Consider the following 19,267-nt stretch of genomic DNA (forward strand, 5'->3'; position numbering starts at 1 on the left):
TGTAATTTGTTCTGCATTCCCAGCACTCTGGCCAGCAACATCCTTTTTAAACTGATTTGGGGTCTTGACTGTGTACAAAATATACTGCTCAAGTACTTGTTAAGTTATCAGAAAGAAGTACAGAAAGAAGATACTGAGAAAGAAACAAATAACTCATCATTTTAAAGCAAAGAGGAGTGACAGTGGAATGATTTTCAGAAACCTTGAGCTGTGAATGTCACTTCAGAAGAAAATATAGTGGACTGTTATTTCCAAAGATTGATATGCCATACAGTATTTAAAATGCAGATGTGTTCCAAGAAGGTCACATAAGCAGAATACACAAAAAAAAAAAAAGAAAAAAAAGAAAAAACAGAAAACCAAGACCTCCCACAAAACCATTTGAAAACTAAGATGCTACAGCCTTTACAAACAACCCAGGGGAAACCCTGGTACACACACAAGGTCTTGCAACATGATTGCACCCGCAGCTGTGTTAGTTTCCCTCCATTATTTTACATATGAAATAAAAAAACTGTTGAATAAAATTGGGGGGGGGGGGGGAGGGCAGGTGTGGGGGTTTTTTTAAGACAGGCAGATCCACTGTTTTTTGACTTGACTTTCCTTAAGGTGAAAGAAAAAATGAAACACAAAAAATGTTAAAAATCTGGCAGGCCCCATGCTTAACAGACTGGCTGGCACAACAGTTACAGAATGTGTTGGCTGGGTTCCCTTATCTGCTGAAGCACTCTCTAGTATGCAAACAATAAAAAATGAACTTAAGCCAGACTGTGATTTCCAAAGGAGGACTTTCCTCATGTAAGTGGAACGTCCGTTTTCACCATCTCTCTCCTCTCAATAGCAAAGTAAGAAGAAAAGTAGATGTGTGGGGGATGGCTGAAGGTGCAGGGGATCCCTTGCACACACAAGCTCCATTGAAACTATGAAGCAGATCTATTTGTACTCTTATTGCACCAGAGGCCTAGTGGCTGTATTTCAAGTAGTCTCAGTGGGTTCCTATCATTCCAAGCACACTGTTATCATACTGGAGAACTTCTTACTTATTCAGACTTTCTGGTTTATGTGTTTAACAAAAGTTCCCAGAAGTTAAAGCAGATGTTCTAGTTTTGTTTGCCTGGTTTTTACTTTTTCTTCCTATTTTTCGCAACCTCTTTAGTCAGTCTACTCTTCAGAGAAATTGTATCTTTCCACACAAGTTACTTCTGAATGCACTCTCAATGGGAAGCAGTGAAAGGCACCAAGGCAGCGTAACTGCACACTGCTTATCCCTTGCCTCTGCAATAGAAGGAAGGTCATTTTCTTGCCCTTAGGTCAGACCTAACCACTAGTTCTCTCTTTCTCACTTCTTCTAGTTATGACCGGGGGGGGGGGGGAGGGGTGGGGGGGTGGTGGTGGTGGTGTTTCAAATGTGCTTTTAATGTGACTTGTTTAGAGGATGGAATCAAATGCCTCTGTAAATGTAAGACTTGAGTTCAAATTTCAAAGACAGAATATAAACACCTGGCAAAATGAAAGGAAGCTCCACAAATCTGCCAAATTTAAGAAATATATTGTCAAGCAGGTGGTAATTAAGACATTTTAAATACAGGACCCATTTATCTCACTAGGAACTGTAATTCTAACTCAGCCAGCCAGAGCAATGTGTCCCATAAGAGTTGTTTGGGGGTTTTTTTTGCCTACTCATTTGCATGGTCTTCTGGGAGGCAGAACAGATACCTACTTGTCAGTAAAATGTAAAATATAGAACTGCATTCTTAAAATCTCACTGTTACTTTATAAATGTTCTTTCAATTTAACTCATTGTCTCAGGAATTAATTGTCCCTGAGACGGGAAAAAAAAGTCAGGTATCCATCGTTTTTGAGTATTAGAAGTTGTTTATGAGTGACAACTGCTATTCACTTATATACCTTGAGACTATTAAAACTTCTTTAAAAAAAAAAAATCATGAAAGAGCTAGTAGTAATAGTCTCAAAACAGTGCATAGTTACATCTCTTTAAAATTTCATAGTCTAACAGGGCAAGAAGAAATACCAGAAATAAAATACCAGAAAAGATGAAATTAAAAGAAAAAAGCTGTTCAACTCTATGTAATCAACAAGATAATTTTGACCTGAGCATACACCAGGCTTTTAATGGTATACTTCAACCTACAAAGAAAGATCAGGGGCTCGTTCCATTTATCACATCCATGAAGTGAAGAGAATATTTTAGGTCGCAGAGGGTAACCCATGAAAAATAGCCATAGATTACCTAAGTGATAAATTGATATAGTGCAGTGATTAAGCTTGATGGCTATCCTATTCAGTAGAAAGGCTAGCAGACAGTATATTATCTGCTAGAATTAAAGAATACAGATTCAGGATCTCTTTGCCATAAAATATAACACAAAGTTGTTTCAAAATCTTGAAGCAAACATAGCAGATGTATTTTCACATTAATTTGTGCCCTCAGCTAATGTACAACCCCCTTCCATTTGTCTTGCAGAGAGCACCACAAAAGTTTCCAGCAAGTAACTGAAGAGAATCCAAAAATTCTCTGGGCAAACAGTATGCAAGAATCCAAGCATAAGTTCAAGAGGCATACCCTGAATGGGTGCAGAAACATTGCCTTCTTACCTTACTGACCAAGTATCTTGTTGACTAATTATCACATCATAACATTTCCAATAAGCATACTATAACTAATATTGTATACTAGGACATTTACAAACTGTTCTTTAAATAATTTCCTCCACCCCAGGTAATCATCTAGCACTGTTAAGTGAACGGTGTCACTTTGTTAGACTGCTGATCTCACTGGCACCATGTGCCTCCTCCTTCTGTAGTCATCCCACCAAAGTTTAATTTCCTAATACTTTAGAACCCCATAAGAGGTATCTAGGGTCACTTACTGCAACTTTTGCAATTGTCTTTAGTGTTTAATATTATGGCATGCTTTTAAAGATACATAGAATATTATGGCAAGTTGCCATAATTGCAAAATATTATTTGCCATCTGAAATCACAGGGTATGGTCCTTTTGACTTCAGAAGTCCTCAGGCAGCAACAGTTCTTGCTATTACATTGCAGAAGAAACATATGTTTTGCTGAGTGGTTTATTCCCTGTTTTGTATCACTCATGTCCAGTGCAATTCTAATGCAGGATTTTCTAAGGGGAAAACTCAGTAAATTTCAGGGTTTAGGACTGAAGAGTAATTCAGATTTCAAAACAAGAAGCTCTTTCTTTTCTTTCAGGGGCAAGGAAGCAAGGGGAGATTAACTGGAAATAAACTAGTTAAATGAACCAAACTCTATAAAACTTGGCAAGGAATTGCTATTTTTAGCAAGGTTTTAAATACCTGTTAAACTGTAGTACTCTACTTTGAGGTGGTAGTGGATTTGGGATAGCTCATTCCTACTGCTTTTTCCCTTAAGTACGATACTTGAATATTGCAGCCAAACCAAAGTTTGATTACAATCAGACTTATGCCCAATGTCATACACTAACTCTGGGGGATGTGATTAACATGCATACAGGACTCTGAAAGCACTGTCAGTCCAGTCCAAAACTACTAAAGCCTCCCAGAACCAAAAGTGGGCAGATACCTCAGAAATGGTATTTTCACCTTCTTGTATTGCGAAACCTAAGGAAATTAGTTCTGCCAGACCAAACTGACACCATTCAGAGCTAACTCTGGTGTTTTTCATCAGTGGCACTAGAAAAAGTAAAATAGCTGGGAGGGGAAGCGAAGTCCAGAATGGTGAATAAGTTTTCGTAGGTAGTAGAGATGGGAAGATACTCTTATTTCTCTCAAACTAGATCTGCATCCTCATCTATTACATTTTAGGCTTGAAAGTAGTGACAGATGGGTAGAGGGTTCTCTACATGTCCTGCAGGACTCCTTGGAGTTACGCATATTTCCATAGGTTCCTTAGATGTAGACACTTTCTCCTCATCCATAACCTTGACCACTGGGTCATTCATTTCCACAGTAGTCAGCTTTGGGAAGTTACAGAAGATACTGTGTATGCTAGTATCCTTTAAGAAGGAGGAAAAGGAAATTTTCTGCTGGTAAAATACACTTGGGGGGGGGTTTGAGGGAGGAGGGAAGGCTGGTGAGGGGCAGGTAACCAGCCTTCTTAAATCTTAGTCCTTACAGTGAAACCTTTCCTGAGAGGGTGAGTTTGTGTTAAAGTTGAGCCTCCCATGACAAATTTGTTTGAACATGAGCAGGGTAATTCATAAATAGTAAAAGACAAACCTGGGAACAATATATATGCCTCCCTGTCCATAGAGTTCCTGAACTCCAGTCAAAAAAATCTTATTTTAATGAAACAATCAATTTTCTTGCATATGGCAATGTAAATTTGACCATAAGTAATTAAAATATTGAAATTAATATTCTCTATTTTCGGATGTACACGTGCAAGATCAGTATGTGACAACTAATATTTGCCCAGCCAGGCAGAGATTCATAGAGGTCATTTTCATTTCTAAGCTTTCCTTTTTCCTCTCATCTGGTTTTACTAAGCTACCTAGAAAAATGTTGATTAATATTTTTGCATAATATCCAGCTATAACTTTTGAGTATCAAGAATTAAATCACATAAATAAAATGTTCAGATTAAAATTACTACACACAATCACTTCTCTTTATTACATTTATATGAATTAAAATTGTTCTATGCACATACAGAAGCAGAAACCTCCATAGTAGGAAATAGCAACTGCGTACAAACAAATTTCACTTAAAAAACTGTAGAGCAGAAAAGTAATTTCACATATTAGATTCTGCCTAACCCATTAAGTTGAAAATACAGACAAAATTAAATTCCCTCTTGGCAGAATCCTGGCTTTTAAATGCAAACTAGCTAACTGTCTCGTCAATTTTTAGTGCAGTTGACTTGAATTCTAGAAAAACTAGTGCTGTCCATATCTACTAAGTTAAAAAGCCTTTGAGGTTTAGTGATATTCCTTCCTGACATTTCAGGTTTAGCAGGACATTAATTAGACACAGTTTCAACACTGCTGTGTTGCTTCAGGGCATAGCACATCAGGCCAGTTTTTAGCTACTTGCAAACTTAGAAGCCTTAGGAGATACCAGCTTGAGACCTACGGCAGGTTTAAATTGTCCTTTTTCCTGCACATTTAGAAAATATAGTGAAATTCTGTTCCACAGCATAAACTAATTGGACAAACTTTTGTCAGTGATGTGCTGCTTAGGGCCAAAATGGAGATAATCGTTATCTCTTTTTTGTGATGACTTTTAGGCACAGTGAAAATTATAACATCCAGATGTCTGTATCCACCAGGGCTTAGAAAGTTGCACAGTGGTATGGTTCGTCTTGGTCATTGCCAACCTGCTGCTACTGCATTTATACTTGGACACACATAAAATGAAGAATAAGAATTAATTTATGAAACTATCTTGCTCTGGTAATTTCTTGTAAAGCACTGAAGATTAGCATTTTCTCACAAAGAGTGAAAAAATTACATAAAGAAGGAAGTCAATAACTTGTCTATGAAATTATAACCTTCCATGGCATTAATAAGAAGGGATGAGACAGAGGTGAAAAATATATGTATATATTGCCTCTTTTATACACTACAAATCTAAATTGTCTCTTGACCCTATAACAACTCTTTTTTTCAGGCAATAGGGATACAAAAGGATGTTTCTCTTCATACATCCCAGATATCCAGTTAGCATGTTATATGTTATGCTGTATGTTAGCAAATCCAGTTAGCATGCCTGGATAGGCAGAAAAACAATACTTTCATTTCTGTGTGTTTGTTTCTTTGTTGTGTTCGTGAACACTTCAGCTCTTTCAATCATGACCTCCACTTATTGATATTTTTGAAGTTTGGAGTAGGTAGAGTGTGCTGGTTTTGGCTGGGATAGAGTTAATTATCTTTATAGTAGCTAGTATATGGGGCTATGTTTTGGATTTGTGCTGAAAACAGTGTTGATAACACAGGGATGTTTTAGTTGTTGCTAAGTAGTGCTTATACTAAATCAAGGGCTTTTCAGCTTCCCATGCTCTGCCAGGTGCACAAGAAGCTGGGAGGGGACACAGCTGGGACACAGCTGACCCCAACTGACCAAAGGGCTATTCCGTACCATATGATGTCATGCTCAGCATATAAAGCTGGGGGAAGAAGAAGGAAAGGGGTGACATTTGGAGTGATGGCATTTGTCTTCCCAAGTAACCATTAGGTGTGATGGAGCCCTGCTTTCCTGGAGATGGCTGAACACCTGCCTGTGCATGGGAAGTAGTGAGTGAATTCCTTGTTTTGCTTTGCTTGCGTGCACAGCTTTTGCTTTCCCTATTAAACTGTCTTTATCTCAACCCACAAGTTTTCTCACTTTTACCCTTCCAATTCTCTTCCCCATCCCTCCAGGGGTGAGTGAGCAAGTGGCTGTGTGGTGCTTAGCTGCCGGCTGGAGTTAAACCATGACATAGAGGTACTACATATAAGACCCTTGTGCAACAACGGTTCTGTGCAATATCATTCTGTCAAGGCAATGGAAGTAGTCTCTGAAATTAAATCTGATCTGACCTCTTCACCTATTAAAATTCCATTTACTCATGTTTTATCACATCAGCATCCCAATAGATATTACAGAAATAAGGATGGTAAGACTCCAGACAACATCATGGGGCAGAGGCAGTGCTAAAGAGTAATACAAAATATTGGATATTTTCCTTAGCCCAGTTAGCCCACTTTTCTTTTGAATAAGGCTTTCTTTTAAAGTCTCCTACCCAAGTACTTGCAGAGCGCAATCTTATTTAATTATAGAGAACGAAGTTTGGAGTGAGATAAAATGGTTCCTAAATATTTCTGTTTGGTTTTTTTTTTTTTACTCAGCCTATGTCATTAATATCTTGTACACCTCCTTTTCTTGTGGAACCATTTGTATGGCAGCAATTTTATTGAAAAATCAGGCTAAGACACATGAATTCAAAGAAAGACTTCTTATGGGCCATAAGATAGGATAAGATATGGGCCATGGGATATACTAGTGATGTAAAACTCAGCTCAGTAGAACTACAGAGGAGAAGCATCACAGACCATCAAGTAAGGAGTGCATCCACACCTATCACTGCTGCAAATGCTTAAAGGAAAAGTGTACCCTTCCTTCCTCATCCTCTATTACAAGGACAAAGCTTTGTGGTTCCCATGAGAGAGCACTGAACAGGTAAAATGATGTATGTTACTGACAGCACAGAAGCTTGGATTTGGGCATTGCTATTTCATGAACATGGAAATTTGCTATGATTGAGATGACACGTTACAGACTAAGATAGCAAGGCCATGAAGGCTACAAGGCAGCTTAAGCTCTCTCTGTCTTGAATCTGTTTCACAGAACAGCTATTAAAAGTTTTAAAGGCAAGGCTTTGGTACTGCTTGAAATACAGGTACTCCAAGATGAAGGTATTTCATCCCAGGGCTGCTTTTTATTCAACTAGCGCTCACAGGTATGCTTGCTGCATCCTTCAGGTGTCCTCAAGAGGCAAAGAAATTGCTCTATGTCTGTGTTGGTCTCCTTGGAGAAGATACAGAAGGCTTTCAACACAGGTAATGAAAGTTTGCCTTCTCTCAGGCACCTGCCTTGCTAAAAGGTACCCACTTGTCCAAACGATTCTTACTCATATTCCTCTGTTCTCTAAGACACCTCCATTATTATGTATTCTTAAAAACATGTATTCTTTAAAGTACTACAATAAAGCAAAACAATTACACTCTTTAAGAATATATCATCGGAAGTACTTTCTAAATAATGTATGTTTATTCTGACTGATGGGCTTATTGTTTCTGCTTGGTTCAAAAACATAGAATCAGGCTATACTTTTAAAAATTTTTTTAAAAAGTTTTTTAAAGAGGTGCATAATTTTAAATTCACAGAAGAATTATAGCATTTCTGACTATGTTACATTGTTAAATTGCTTTATTGTTTTACAATTAACTTTGAAAATAGAAATACATAAAAATTATTTTTTTAACAATATAATGCTTTCAAAATAATCAGGGGGAAAAAACCCAGGCCTGTAACTTCATTAAATAATTTGCTTCTTCCAATTTTTATAAGCTCAGCAACTGGAAATCTCATTTGATTTTTTTTTTTTTTTTGGTAACTCAGAAATACTGTTATGAAGAGTATTACCTGTTTTTCAATACGTAAATGAGTTAGGGCATAGCTGAAGTAGTTCAAAAAAACAGCTATCCAGTTCCATTCCTGAATCAAATTGCCCCAAATGTAAGAGAGATTTTTAAAAGTCTTCACATTGTCTCAATAGAAATATTAGAGCATGAACCATATTTTTAAAATTATTTCAAACATTATTAAGAGTACAATCTTGATCTTCTATACGTTCCAAAATTCTACTTTGAAAGTAGATTAATTCTAGAAGAACTGAGGCTCCTTTCCATCCTTTTTACTATTTACTTAATTATCTTTGATAAAAAACATTTATAAAAATTAAATGTTTATTTTAAAATCTTATAATGCATGAATTAGGTTACTAAAACTTACCATACTGGCACAAGAGTATGAAATTGCTTTTTCTGCATTGAATCCTTTTCTTTTTTAATGTCTCTTCCTCCTGTACTTTTATTTTCTTTGATTTTTTTAAAATCTCCTTTTGTGTTCTGTTTTCTCTTTCTTTCCCAAGCTCTAAAGTTTCAACAGTTTCACTGTAAAGACAATAAAGGAATAATTATGTTTATGAGTTGCAATAAGAACCACAACTGAATTACCTACACCATTGCCTTAAATCTGTATCTGTTAAGCATTTTGTTTAAATTAATTAGTAATATTTATTTCATCTGGATTATGTTAAGCAAAAATAAACAGTGGCTATAATTGTTTACAAATGAAATCCACGTGCTTTAGTCTTGGTTACCCCATGGTTTTTTGTCAGTAACAAGCCCATCAGTGTATCCTTCTGAATACATGTACACAATTGCTGGCTTAATTTAAAAAAACCATAAGATGCAAAGACTTTGTTTTTCTTTGGAGTGGGATGCCAGGAGATGAATGCATGTGCAAGCTGCCTTAAGCTGAGAAAAAGTATTATCTATAGAGTTTCCATGTTAAAAAATACAGAAGGGAAGATTATCTTCATGAGAACCCAATGTAATTATTCCCGGTGTTCTTCTATACAGTTTAAGGACTGATTCCCACCAATTAACAGAGATCTTGTTTTCCTACACAGATATTGTGAAAGTATTTTTTTATTTTTTACTTATGTCCCATGTAATTTTTTTCTCTGTAAATTGACTGTTCTTCCCTGTATGACAAGTAGACAGGACAAAAAGTATAACTCATCCAAGGTGATGTGATGGATCATATTGCCCTAAATTTTCCTTCCAGCATCATAAAAAGATAGTTTTCTCTCATTCATGTATGGGGGTGTTTCAGACTGTGTTTGAAACTGATGCTTAGCGATTTATTTTTTGAGGCATCTCAACATGTTTTCCAGTTTGACCTTGGCTGACTCAATAACCAAGACAAACCTTAGAGTTGTGTTTGGAATATGACAGATACTGCAATTTTGAATTGTTTCAATTTGTCCTTTTTTTTAGAATAAAGTCTAATTGGTTTATTTTAAATTAAACTCTATTACATAGTTTAGATTCAATATAATATTTAAAAACAATTCTTATTAAGATTTAGCAGCTTTTGGAAATTGTTTCCTCTTGCACATGAAGTATGTACACTTTGTTATTTTCACACAAGGATCCTGTGTATAAAAATGGATTTTTTTGTAATTTTCATCAGTTTAGCTATTTGCTCCTCTATGACCCAGACTTAAAAAACTTGCATTATCAAGCTTGGATAAAGACATTCGAAAACCTATCTTCTCTCAGGATCCTATCTTCTTCATAGATCTTGAATACTTTCAATTTTATTTGTAACACTTACTTGGTTTTAATAAAGAGCTTTGCCTGTTTTGATAACTACTTAATATTTTCCTTTTTTCCCCTCAAGTTCTGATTCTTTGTTGCCTATTCTTTCAGAAATCACCAAATACTCTTGAATAAAAGCAGAGAGTTTTCTGGGAACTGATTTAATCATCTCTTCTTCTGAACAGGCTTTTTGAAAGAGATTCTTTTTCTAGGACAGGTAGCCCAGATTTACCACTGTTGCAGAGCTGCCTTCACTGGCGTATTTGAAATATACCAGGATGGTGCAGAGTCTGGGCATCCCTGATTTTTGCTGGTCCCTCTGCATTCTTTTACTCTACTTTGAGTAGACAAGTTACTCATCTGCAAAGACAACAAAGCATTTGTTTTGGCTTTGTTTTGCTGATATTTTTAATCAGCATTGTCTCCCCTCTGGCACTATTTTCCATCATGTTGGGGGGGGCGGGGAATCACAAAGAGAAACCCTGACTGGACTGGACTACAAAGGCAAGTTTATTCTGTAATTCAGCACTTGAAAACTCCAATTGTCAGCATCAACACATCAAGCATATGTTGTCAGCATAAGTATCAAGCATCCTACTATATGCTTATATTTCTAATTCTTTAGTGCAGGTCCTTGTTACTTTCTCAGTGGGCTATGCAGGACCCTTTGCAGCCTACAAATAACAGGTCAAATGCTCTTTATTTTCCTTCTGCAACAGGATCACAGCAACAAGAAGATGCCTGTGGGTACAAATCTTCAAACTCAGTACTGCGCATGTTGCAAACCTGATAGTCCACACAGTCAGAAGTGATTACTCAAATAAAAGAATAAAGGAAACAGAGCTGTAATCACCATTCATTGGTTTAGAAATGTCATGCCAGCCACATTTCAGACATCGTATGATATTAATGCTAATCAGCATATATTAGCAGCCAGACATGTTCACAACTGTTCTAACAGCTGAGTGCCTCCAAGCTAAATTGATTTCATCCCTTAGACACCCATTAACACCTCTCCTTCCCATTTAGATAATAGAACACAGTTGTTCAGGAGTGTTTATGAAATGACATTCATTTGATTGATAAGTGACCTTGACTGAATGAGAATATATGCTTGCTGGAATTTAAAGGATCACCTTCCTTGCCAATAACCTTGTCAGAGTTACAGGCCTCTAAATCCTTAGAGAATTCATAGATGCACAATCAGTAAATATTGATCTAATTTTTTTTTCCATGAGAAGTGTGTTTGGGAGGATTAACTTTCAAATAAAGTCTTACATATGCATACTAATATTCTAATTGTAGAAAGTACTGAAGAAATCTGAGAATGATGGTCTGGTTTTAAAAATAAATCAGTGTTTAATTATTTGTTTTTTGTAGCTTAATCTATTTTGAAAAACTCACTGGCTCTAGTGGACCATTCTTATTAAGATCAAATGAAATATTGAAGTTTCATATATTGTTAACTATATTGGGCATATAACCTAGCTATGATTAATTGGAAATATTGGATTAATATTAATTGGATTAATATTGGAAACCTCTGGTACAATGCCAGAAAAAAACTCAGTTTAGTATAGGAAGGTTTTCTAGAGGTGCATTATGAGAGATTTTCAATAATATATTAAACAGACTAAATAATTAAAATGTCATTCGATTGAAATCAGACCATTCTCTTTGTATTTCAGCATTACATCCTATAACAGGCAAGACTGTCTCTTCAGGTCCAAATATGGAGGCAATCCTTCCTTTTCCGTACATTACTTCAAGGAAAACATCAGACAGAATTTAAAAGCAAATTACAAATACTGACTTGAATATTTATTTAAGAGTTTAAATAAAAAGCTAGGGTTGGGATTTTCAGGGATGCTCAAATATACTTACAATCAGATTATTTGGGGGAAATTACTGAAACCCACCTTTCTTTGTTCCGGAGAAGGTACTTGGGACGTGAAGATGCAGCCACTGCTGAGTCATCCACCCCCAGTGCAACCCCCAAGTGGACACACTTGAAGGCTGGAGGCCTGCTCATTCTCCTTGTGCAGTTGCTGCTGCTGCTGCTGCTTCTGAAAGGGTAGAAGGACACCTGAGCAGCAGCATCACTGTCACAGCAGCCCCAACTGCAGCATTTTCTGAAGTTTCTGTGGCAGGGCAGGCAGGCACTCAGGTGCCCTTGATATGAAGCTGGATACCAGCAGCCTGTGGGCCAGATCTGGTTCACCAGTCACGAGTTGGACTGTGTCAATTAGTTGTTCTGTTGCAATTAACCATTTTACAGCCCTTTTACAGCCCTTCCTGCTAAAGCTGTTTAACCTATTTTTTTTAGTATTATAAAAATAAATCCTAACTGAAATAGAAATTTCACAGTTACAAGAGCTCCCAAGTGCAGGTGTTTCATGTATAGCTAGAAAGCCTCAGCAGATGAGACAGTGGGAAATATCCCACCCCAGCATATTCCACAAAACTGGCAGACACTGATCTTGGCTGGAGGCGACACAGAGATCAAATACATTAATTGACTGATTCTGAACAGGCATTTGAATAGATGTCTTCCCCTTTACCAGACAGCATGCCCAACAGAGAAACGTTTGTTTCTCCTTTAAAATTTTTAAATGCAAAGACTAGTTTAGAAACGTTTTTGCCCCAAATTTGCCAGTAACTGTTACAAGCTATTTCCATTGTATAGAACAGCTGCTTATACTTAATCTCATTTAAGTGAGACACAAATGGAAGCAAAGGCATTCCAGAGTCGGTTCATAGTTATTTGCATAGGTTAATTTCAGTTTTTTTGGAAGCATATTTTCTCTGTTTCACTACTGTAAATCTTTCTGTATTATTCCGTTTTCTCTCTGCTGCTAGAAGTGAAAAGATCAATCAAGTATGATCCTCATGATGTGGGGATCACACAACTGTGCCCTTTTTCAGGATATTCTTTACACTAATCAAGGATCTCATATAGTTCACAGTTCAGCAACCACAGTATGTAGTAAACTTTTCATCTCTTCCTAGTGAACAATGCTCTGTAGCCTACATTTCAATAGTAAGCTAAATCAGTAAAAGTGAGCAGCTGCCTTCAGGGCCATGGTAGCAGGACACTCTGAGCTTGGGCTCCACTGGGGTGCTCATCACTGGCTGCAGCACAGTGCCACACATTTTCCTGCTTTGGGGTTTGCATACAACAGGTGTGGAAAGAGATGCCATAGCAGCACACTGCAAAAGCAGAAGTTGCCAATGCTGTTGTTAGGGGCTGGGAGTAAGAAGCTAAGTGCACCTTATGTTCATGGTATGAAACTTGACAGCCTGGGGTAAAGCTGAAAGCTCATATGAAGACCAGGATTTAACCCTAAAAATAGCCAAGAGGATGAGCTTTTGATGTAGGCACAGCTGACATAGCATAAGGTAATGAACATGGGATAAATGTTCTTGTCCAGTTCTTCCAGCATTCAGGAAAATAGGGGTTAATACAAACAAGAAAAATACCAGGCTACTTTTGAGTAAAATACATGGAGTTGTTAAAAGGGCATCAGCACTCTTTTTCCTAATTAGAACAACTGGCAATATTCCAGGCTTTTGTCTAGCTGCTTGGGTCAAAAGTGTAGAAATTATTTGAATGTAAGGTAAAATAAACATCACAGTGGGTATAACACTGACTGGAATAATATTTTTATATGTAATGCATCATTATCTTTCATATTAATTTTGAACTGGCATGGTATAAAAAAGACATGGGGCATTCACTGAGTTTAAACCTGGCCTTCTGTTGGGTTTGCAGAATTTTCATTAAATCTTTAACAATTGATTCTTACATCGTGATATTTATGCTTTCACCTTTATTGATACAGGAATGGACTCCTTTAAAGCACTATCAGGAAAGAGAGATGGAAAACTAAATTATAACTTGATATATAGGAATTAAATAAATGTAAAATAGTTTGTTCACGTGTATTACTGGTAGATATTATTCTCTCTGATCATAAAGCCTTCAGGCTGATTGTCAGTTGCCAGAAGCATACTCCCATTTAATTTTGGGGTCTGGAAAGTTAAAAAGGGTGAAATGTCTAATTTGTGATTATCAGATGTTTTAAGTTACTGAATGATAATTGAGTAACCATTGGATCACCATGATTGGCAATCCAGGATGTGAACATTCAGGATATCCTGCTTACTCCTGCTGTGAACAATTCAGATTGGTTGCCCAGTTAAAAGAATTGACATCTGTATCCAATTCAACAACAGATGGCATCATTTTTATATTTTTGCCAGCACTGATGTTATATCATATCACAGCAGATCTATGAGCAAAGCTTTTAAATTGAAGGTATTGTGAGAGAAGACTGCTGGTGTCTTCAAAAATTAATCATTTTATTATCCTGAATGATGTCTGAGATGAGGTAGGAAAAAAGTCAATAGATCCTATAAACTCAATTTCACCATCAGAGCCCTCGGTATGGTTGAAATTCCATAGGCTGCACATATTTCGCTTTAATGTCTCCTTCCTGAAAATAAAGGTCTACACTCAGCAGCGATACGATTCTACTTTTGACTTAACTGCTCGTTTCTTAACTCTGTCCCAGCCAAAACCAGTACACTGACTCAGCCCTACTTCTGTATCACAGAATCCCCCTCCCTCCCCATCATTAGTATTGCCAGCACAACTGCTTGTGGGGACATCCTGTGGATAAAACCAGGGAACTAATCTGACCAAAAACTTGGCAAAACAGAAGTTTCAGAATTCAGATTAGTGTCTGTACATGCTGTCCTCCTTTCCCAGCTAGTTGTGTTTACACAACAGATGGCTTCACACAGGGTGGAGACAAAGGAATAAACAGCATGAAAACACACAAATCTACCACTGATGAATAAACCAAGATTTTAACCTGCACTTAGTTTTCTGCAGTCCTGACAACTTCCCAGAATATTTTGGGGGAAAAACATGAAAAAATTACCCTGACTTCATTTGCACCTGAATTTATTCTTATCCCAGCTTCACCTGCACCAAATTTCCAAAGAAAAAGTAATAAAAGGAAGACTCTTCTCAGTTTTGTAAGGTTTTACCCTCTTATTTTTGTTTCCTGAATAATTTATTTTTGCATTTTCTGTGTAAATATAAAAATCACACCAGAGGTCTGCTCAGTCAGACTGAAGGTCCACTAGCTCAATATCTGACCTGCAATAGCAGCCAAAACCAGATAGCTGGTGAAAAGTATAAATATATAGTAACATATTTAAAGTTAACACTCATTGAAGAACAGTCTTAGCTTTATTTTGCCAAACTCAATAAACTCCATTGGGTATTTCAAAGTGTTTCATCCTCAGTATCAGAGAAAACAAGAAAAGAGATATTTGCCAAGAAACCAATTGTTCTAGACCTGTACTGTAATACGTTGCTCCATGGAGGTAGTAAGAACCTTCCTTCCAACTGCAGGCTGATTCACCTGTGACTGGGATAAAAAAGAAACAGGAAGAGTGATTTGGTACCTGGTAGAAAATTTGCATGGCTTGGAGGGAGGCTTGTTTGCCTGTGCTGACTGAGACTGAAGAGCTGGACCTGGCAAAGGCCAAAGACAAAAGAATATGGTTGCTAATTTGACCAAACAGCACAACCAAAACTAAGACAAACAGCTCAGGTGACGGTGAAAAAGTGTGCTCCTCACTTGCCCAGAAAGGAGAATAAGTAATGCAGAGAGAGTGGTTAATCCTTACCTAGTAAAGAAAGAACTTTAGGAGCTGCTGCTAGGCAGGACATGGATAGGCTGATGTGGCAGTTTGGCAAGGAGGATGGCATGATTTATGTAAGATAAATCTACTCTACGTTGTAACCTCAAACAGGTTTTTGTTTTGTGTGTCTTATAAGCTGTCTTAGAAACATATAAATACTAGTCTTTAGAAAAAATCTTATGCAGAATGAAAGGTGGAAGAAAAGAAGTAATTTTAAGGTACTGTAACTGCCCCATAGGGTAGAAGTGACTAAGAAGTCATACTATAACTAAAACGCTCTGCTCTCCCTATTCCTCATAAAATAACAATAGTGTCAGTTCTTTATATTACCTTAGTGTCGGCACTGGAAATGTTTATCAGCAGAAGCCACATAAATATAAAAGACTGCGTATGTGTTCCCGCGCCAACCATACTGCAGGATTGTGCTCTGGAGACAACTGGATCATCTCACTGGTAGAATGATGGCATTTGGACATTAACATGGCCCAAACTAACTATTATTTACAAATATTGCACATCTCAAAGCCTTCCCAAGTCTATAGAGGATCAGATTACTAAGCAGTTAGAAAGGACTGGCTCTAAGTGGAAACAGCTATGCAGAACAGTGATGATAGTAATGAATACAAGGACCATTGCATTCATGACTGATTTTCTTTTTAGACAGTTTCCATGGTCTGTGAGGACTCACTGGCTACACGAAGTGAGAGATAATCACCAAAACTCTCCAGTTTGATGGATTTCTAATTTTTTTCTTGAAGTTCTAGTGGGTTGCTAGTGTAACTTTTCTGGGAATGGGGATATATTGTGTATGGAAAGACCATGTTAAACAATTATGTATGGTGTGTTCAACCTCTAATTCATGGAGAAGAAACTGTTGACTGAGAAGTCTTTAAATTTCTAGGCTCCAACAGTAATTAACAGAAGCCCCAAAAATGTATCCAGGTCCTTCCCTCCATTTCATTCTTCAAATGAAAACTGCACAGTAAATGTAAACAAAGTAATCTCCAGTCAAGGTTTCAGGTATCCTTCAGTCCTTCGCCTTTAGCTCTTTCTCTTCTGAGACAAAATGAAGAGGCAGCCAGAAAATACTACTTAATGCCTTCCAGCTCAACTTTCTCAGCCCTTTTTAGGAATTGCCTGATCCCTCTATCTTGGGTCCAATAACTGAATAAGTTTAGCATAAAGAAGCAAATTCATGCTGCTCACTGTGCCTGTGTTCTCAGTTTTGTGGCCTGGTGTTAGATAGGTTCTATTCATAAGCCTCATACGAAAACAATTCAGCATCTTCATCAGCTCTTCATTAGTTCAAAAGGAGCCTCTATACGTAAAGCTCTTTGGATACCTGCTCTAACTTTTCCTTAATGTGTTGAAGGAAGTGAATGCCTTTGCTTAGAACAGGCAATTAAAGACTCTCCTGATAGATTGGCATGTATGCCAAAAGCTACAAACCTGATATTTTTCTAATAAACATATTTTCCTAGAATAAAAATTATTGATAAGTAGTTCTTCCTGTTATATCTAAACAAGTAATTAGTCAGGCTGACTGTATTTCATCTCTATTTTAGACAAAAGAACAGCTCAGTCACTTATTCATCCCTCAGTTGAAATAGTCAACCAATGTATCAGTTGTGTTTAATTTCATCATTAAAGAATTTTGTTGATTGTGGGAAATGCACTATGAAGATGTTTACTTCATATATGATAAATTAAGCATCTCTCAGATAGAAAAGAGATTAAGAACTCTGAAACACAGGATCAAACAGCTGTGACCATGTATGATTTTACCAACTTGCAGTTGCTTGTCACAAAACCTCTGGTAGAAGTCACTTATATGTGGAAAGTCAACATACTTCACAGACAGCTGTTCACAGGTCAGGACCATAATGCAGCCCACCTTTGTCAGCCAAACTTTCCATCAAAGGTTTGGCTTATAGAGCAACGGAAACTCAAAAACTTAATTCTGTTTTCTGACTCTGCTACTGGACATAATTTTCAGCACAAGATCAGTTAGACAGCTGGGGAAATAACATCTTAAAGCACTGCAGTACAGTGAGACAGCCAGAGCTCATCTGACGAAGATCTTGCAGAAAGTAAAACATCTATGCATGAAGATCCTTAACAGTTAATGACTTCACATTTCAGGGAGAATGTTTTCCTTTCCTTAGGCCTATACTGAAGCAATCCTTGAAGAAGCTAGAGACTTCAAGGCCACTGGCAATTTCTTTCAGATCTCTTGAGAGTAATCCATGGAAACTTTCATAAAATTAGAAATAACATTTCTCAGTTATGACCAGCTTGATCATCTCAGCAGTTTTGGATATCACTGATCAAAAAGTGATACCGAGATCTTGCCAGTTCTTAAATCTAAACTGCTTCTGTCTTTCGCTGCTGTTCATAACTAGAAATACAGCTACACCTGGATTCAAATGCTTTTAGAAAGAGAGGGAATATGCATCTGCTTGAAAACACTTTTGTAAAGATACAAGATTCCGGACAGACTTGCTGGCTGTTCTGTCCTTAAACTTGTGGCTAGCTTCCCTGTTCCTTCATTTGAATATGGTATGTTAATTGGCCTAAATTTAAGCCATTCCTGGTTTTTAGTAAAAGACATGATAGCGTAGGTGATGACATTGCCTTCCAAGCAGGTACAAAGGACACAGCAATACTTTTGTAGTCAGCTCCTCTCACTAAGCAAATCTTGGCAAAGAGGGAATCCAAGTAATTTAACAGGTGTTAAAAAACATATATGTTTGCAAAGCATACCTATTTTAAATGACTTTTCTTAAAATCCAACCATTTTCTTTTGCAGTTGTTATATGTTGATGACAGACCTATGTAGCTAACAAGAAAAGCATTTGGCAGAAGCTAATATTGGACTGTAGGTCTAAAACAAAGTTAATTTCAGCTGGTTAATGATGGCCAAGACTTGACCTAGAGGTTACAATTGCTTAAATTTAATATTTTTTTTTTAAAATTACATTCACCATTTCTTTTCCTAATTCTATCAGGTAGCTGTTTGATGGTAAGGTAAAACTTTTGACAGAACCAGAGTGAAATGCCAGTGTCTCCAGCCTGCTTTTGTATTACTTTAATAATTAATAAGAAAGGCTTTTGTCCTTAGAATGTAATGGAACAAAAAGACATTTTAAATTTTCAAGGATCATAGCTCTCATATCCCACCATGGCATATGTCATTCAGACTGGTAACTCAGGTCATTTTTTTCACCCTACACATTATATATTGTTGTGCAATCAGGTGCTCACCCAGCACTTTAGTGACATTTAGTGATATATGGCATTTATATGATGTATAAAAGACACTGGTATGTGCTTTACCTATTAGAAAATAATCCATATGCATTCAAGATAACTTGCTTCCAGGTTGTAAAGTACTTGAAGCAGGTGATGTCAGTTTTGGCATATAGTACCACATCCTATTTATTTCTGAACAATCAACATTTTCCAAATAGATTATGACAACTTGTTTTAATCTCTTATATGAATCATTCCAACACATTTCACTAACAGATGGGGGATTATAGATTTAGGTACATATTCTACATAGATTCATCTCAAAGTAGAAGTTGGTGCCTATTCCTGTCATTACATAACTAGTCACAGAAGCGACAGAATATTTAGGATGCTACTACCTAGTCA

At 37.0% G+C, this 19,267-nt stretch overlaps 1 protein-coding gene across 1 annotated transcript in view; it reads right to left on the reverse strand.

The window, feature by feature from the left end:
* Positions 1 to 19,267, reverse strand: part of LOC140651468 (uncharacterized) — a 70,736-nt gene that overhangs the window by 12,807 nt on the left and 38,662 nt on the right. The window contains exons 5-7 of the mRNA XM_072860940.1: positions 15,371 to 15,440; positions 11,812 to 11,958; positions 8,517 to 8,677 (exon numbers count right to left, since the gene is read on the reverse strand). Of these exons, the coding sequence (XP_072717041.1) occupies positions 8,517 to 8,677; positions 11,812 to 11,958; positions 15,371 to 15,440 (378 nt within the window). The remainder of the gene's footprint in view (positions 1 to 8,516; positions 8,678 to 11,811; positions 11,959 to 15,370; positions 15,441 to 19,267) is intronic.

Source organism: Ciconia boyciana, chromosome 4, assembly GCF_034638445.1.
Source record: "Ciconia boyciana chromosome 4, ASM3463844v1, whole genome shotgun sequence".
NCBI lineage: Eukaryota > Metazoa > Chordata > Aves > Ciconiiformes > Ciconiidae > Ciconia > Ciconia boyciana.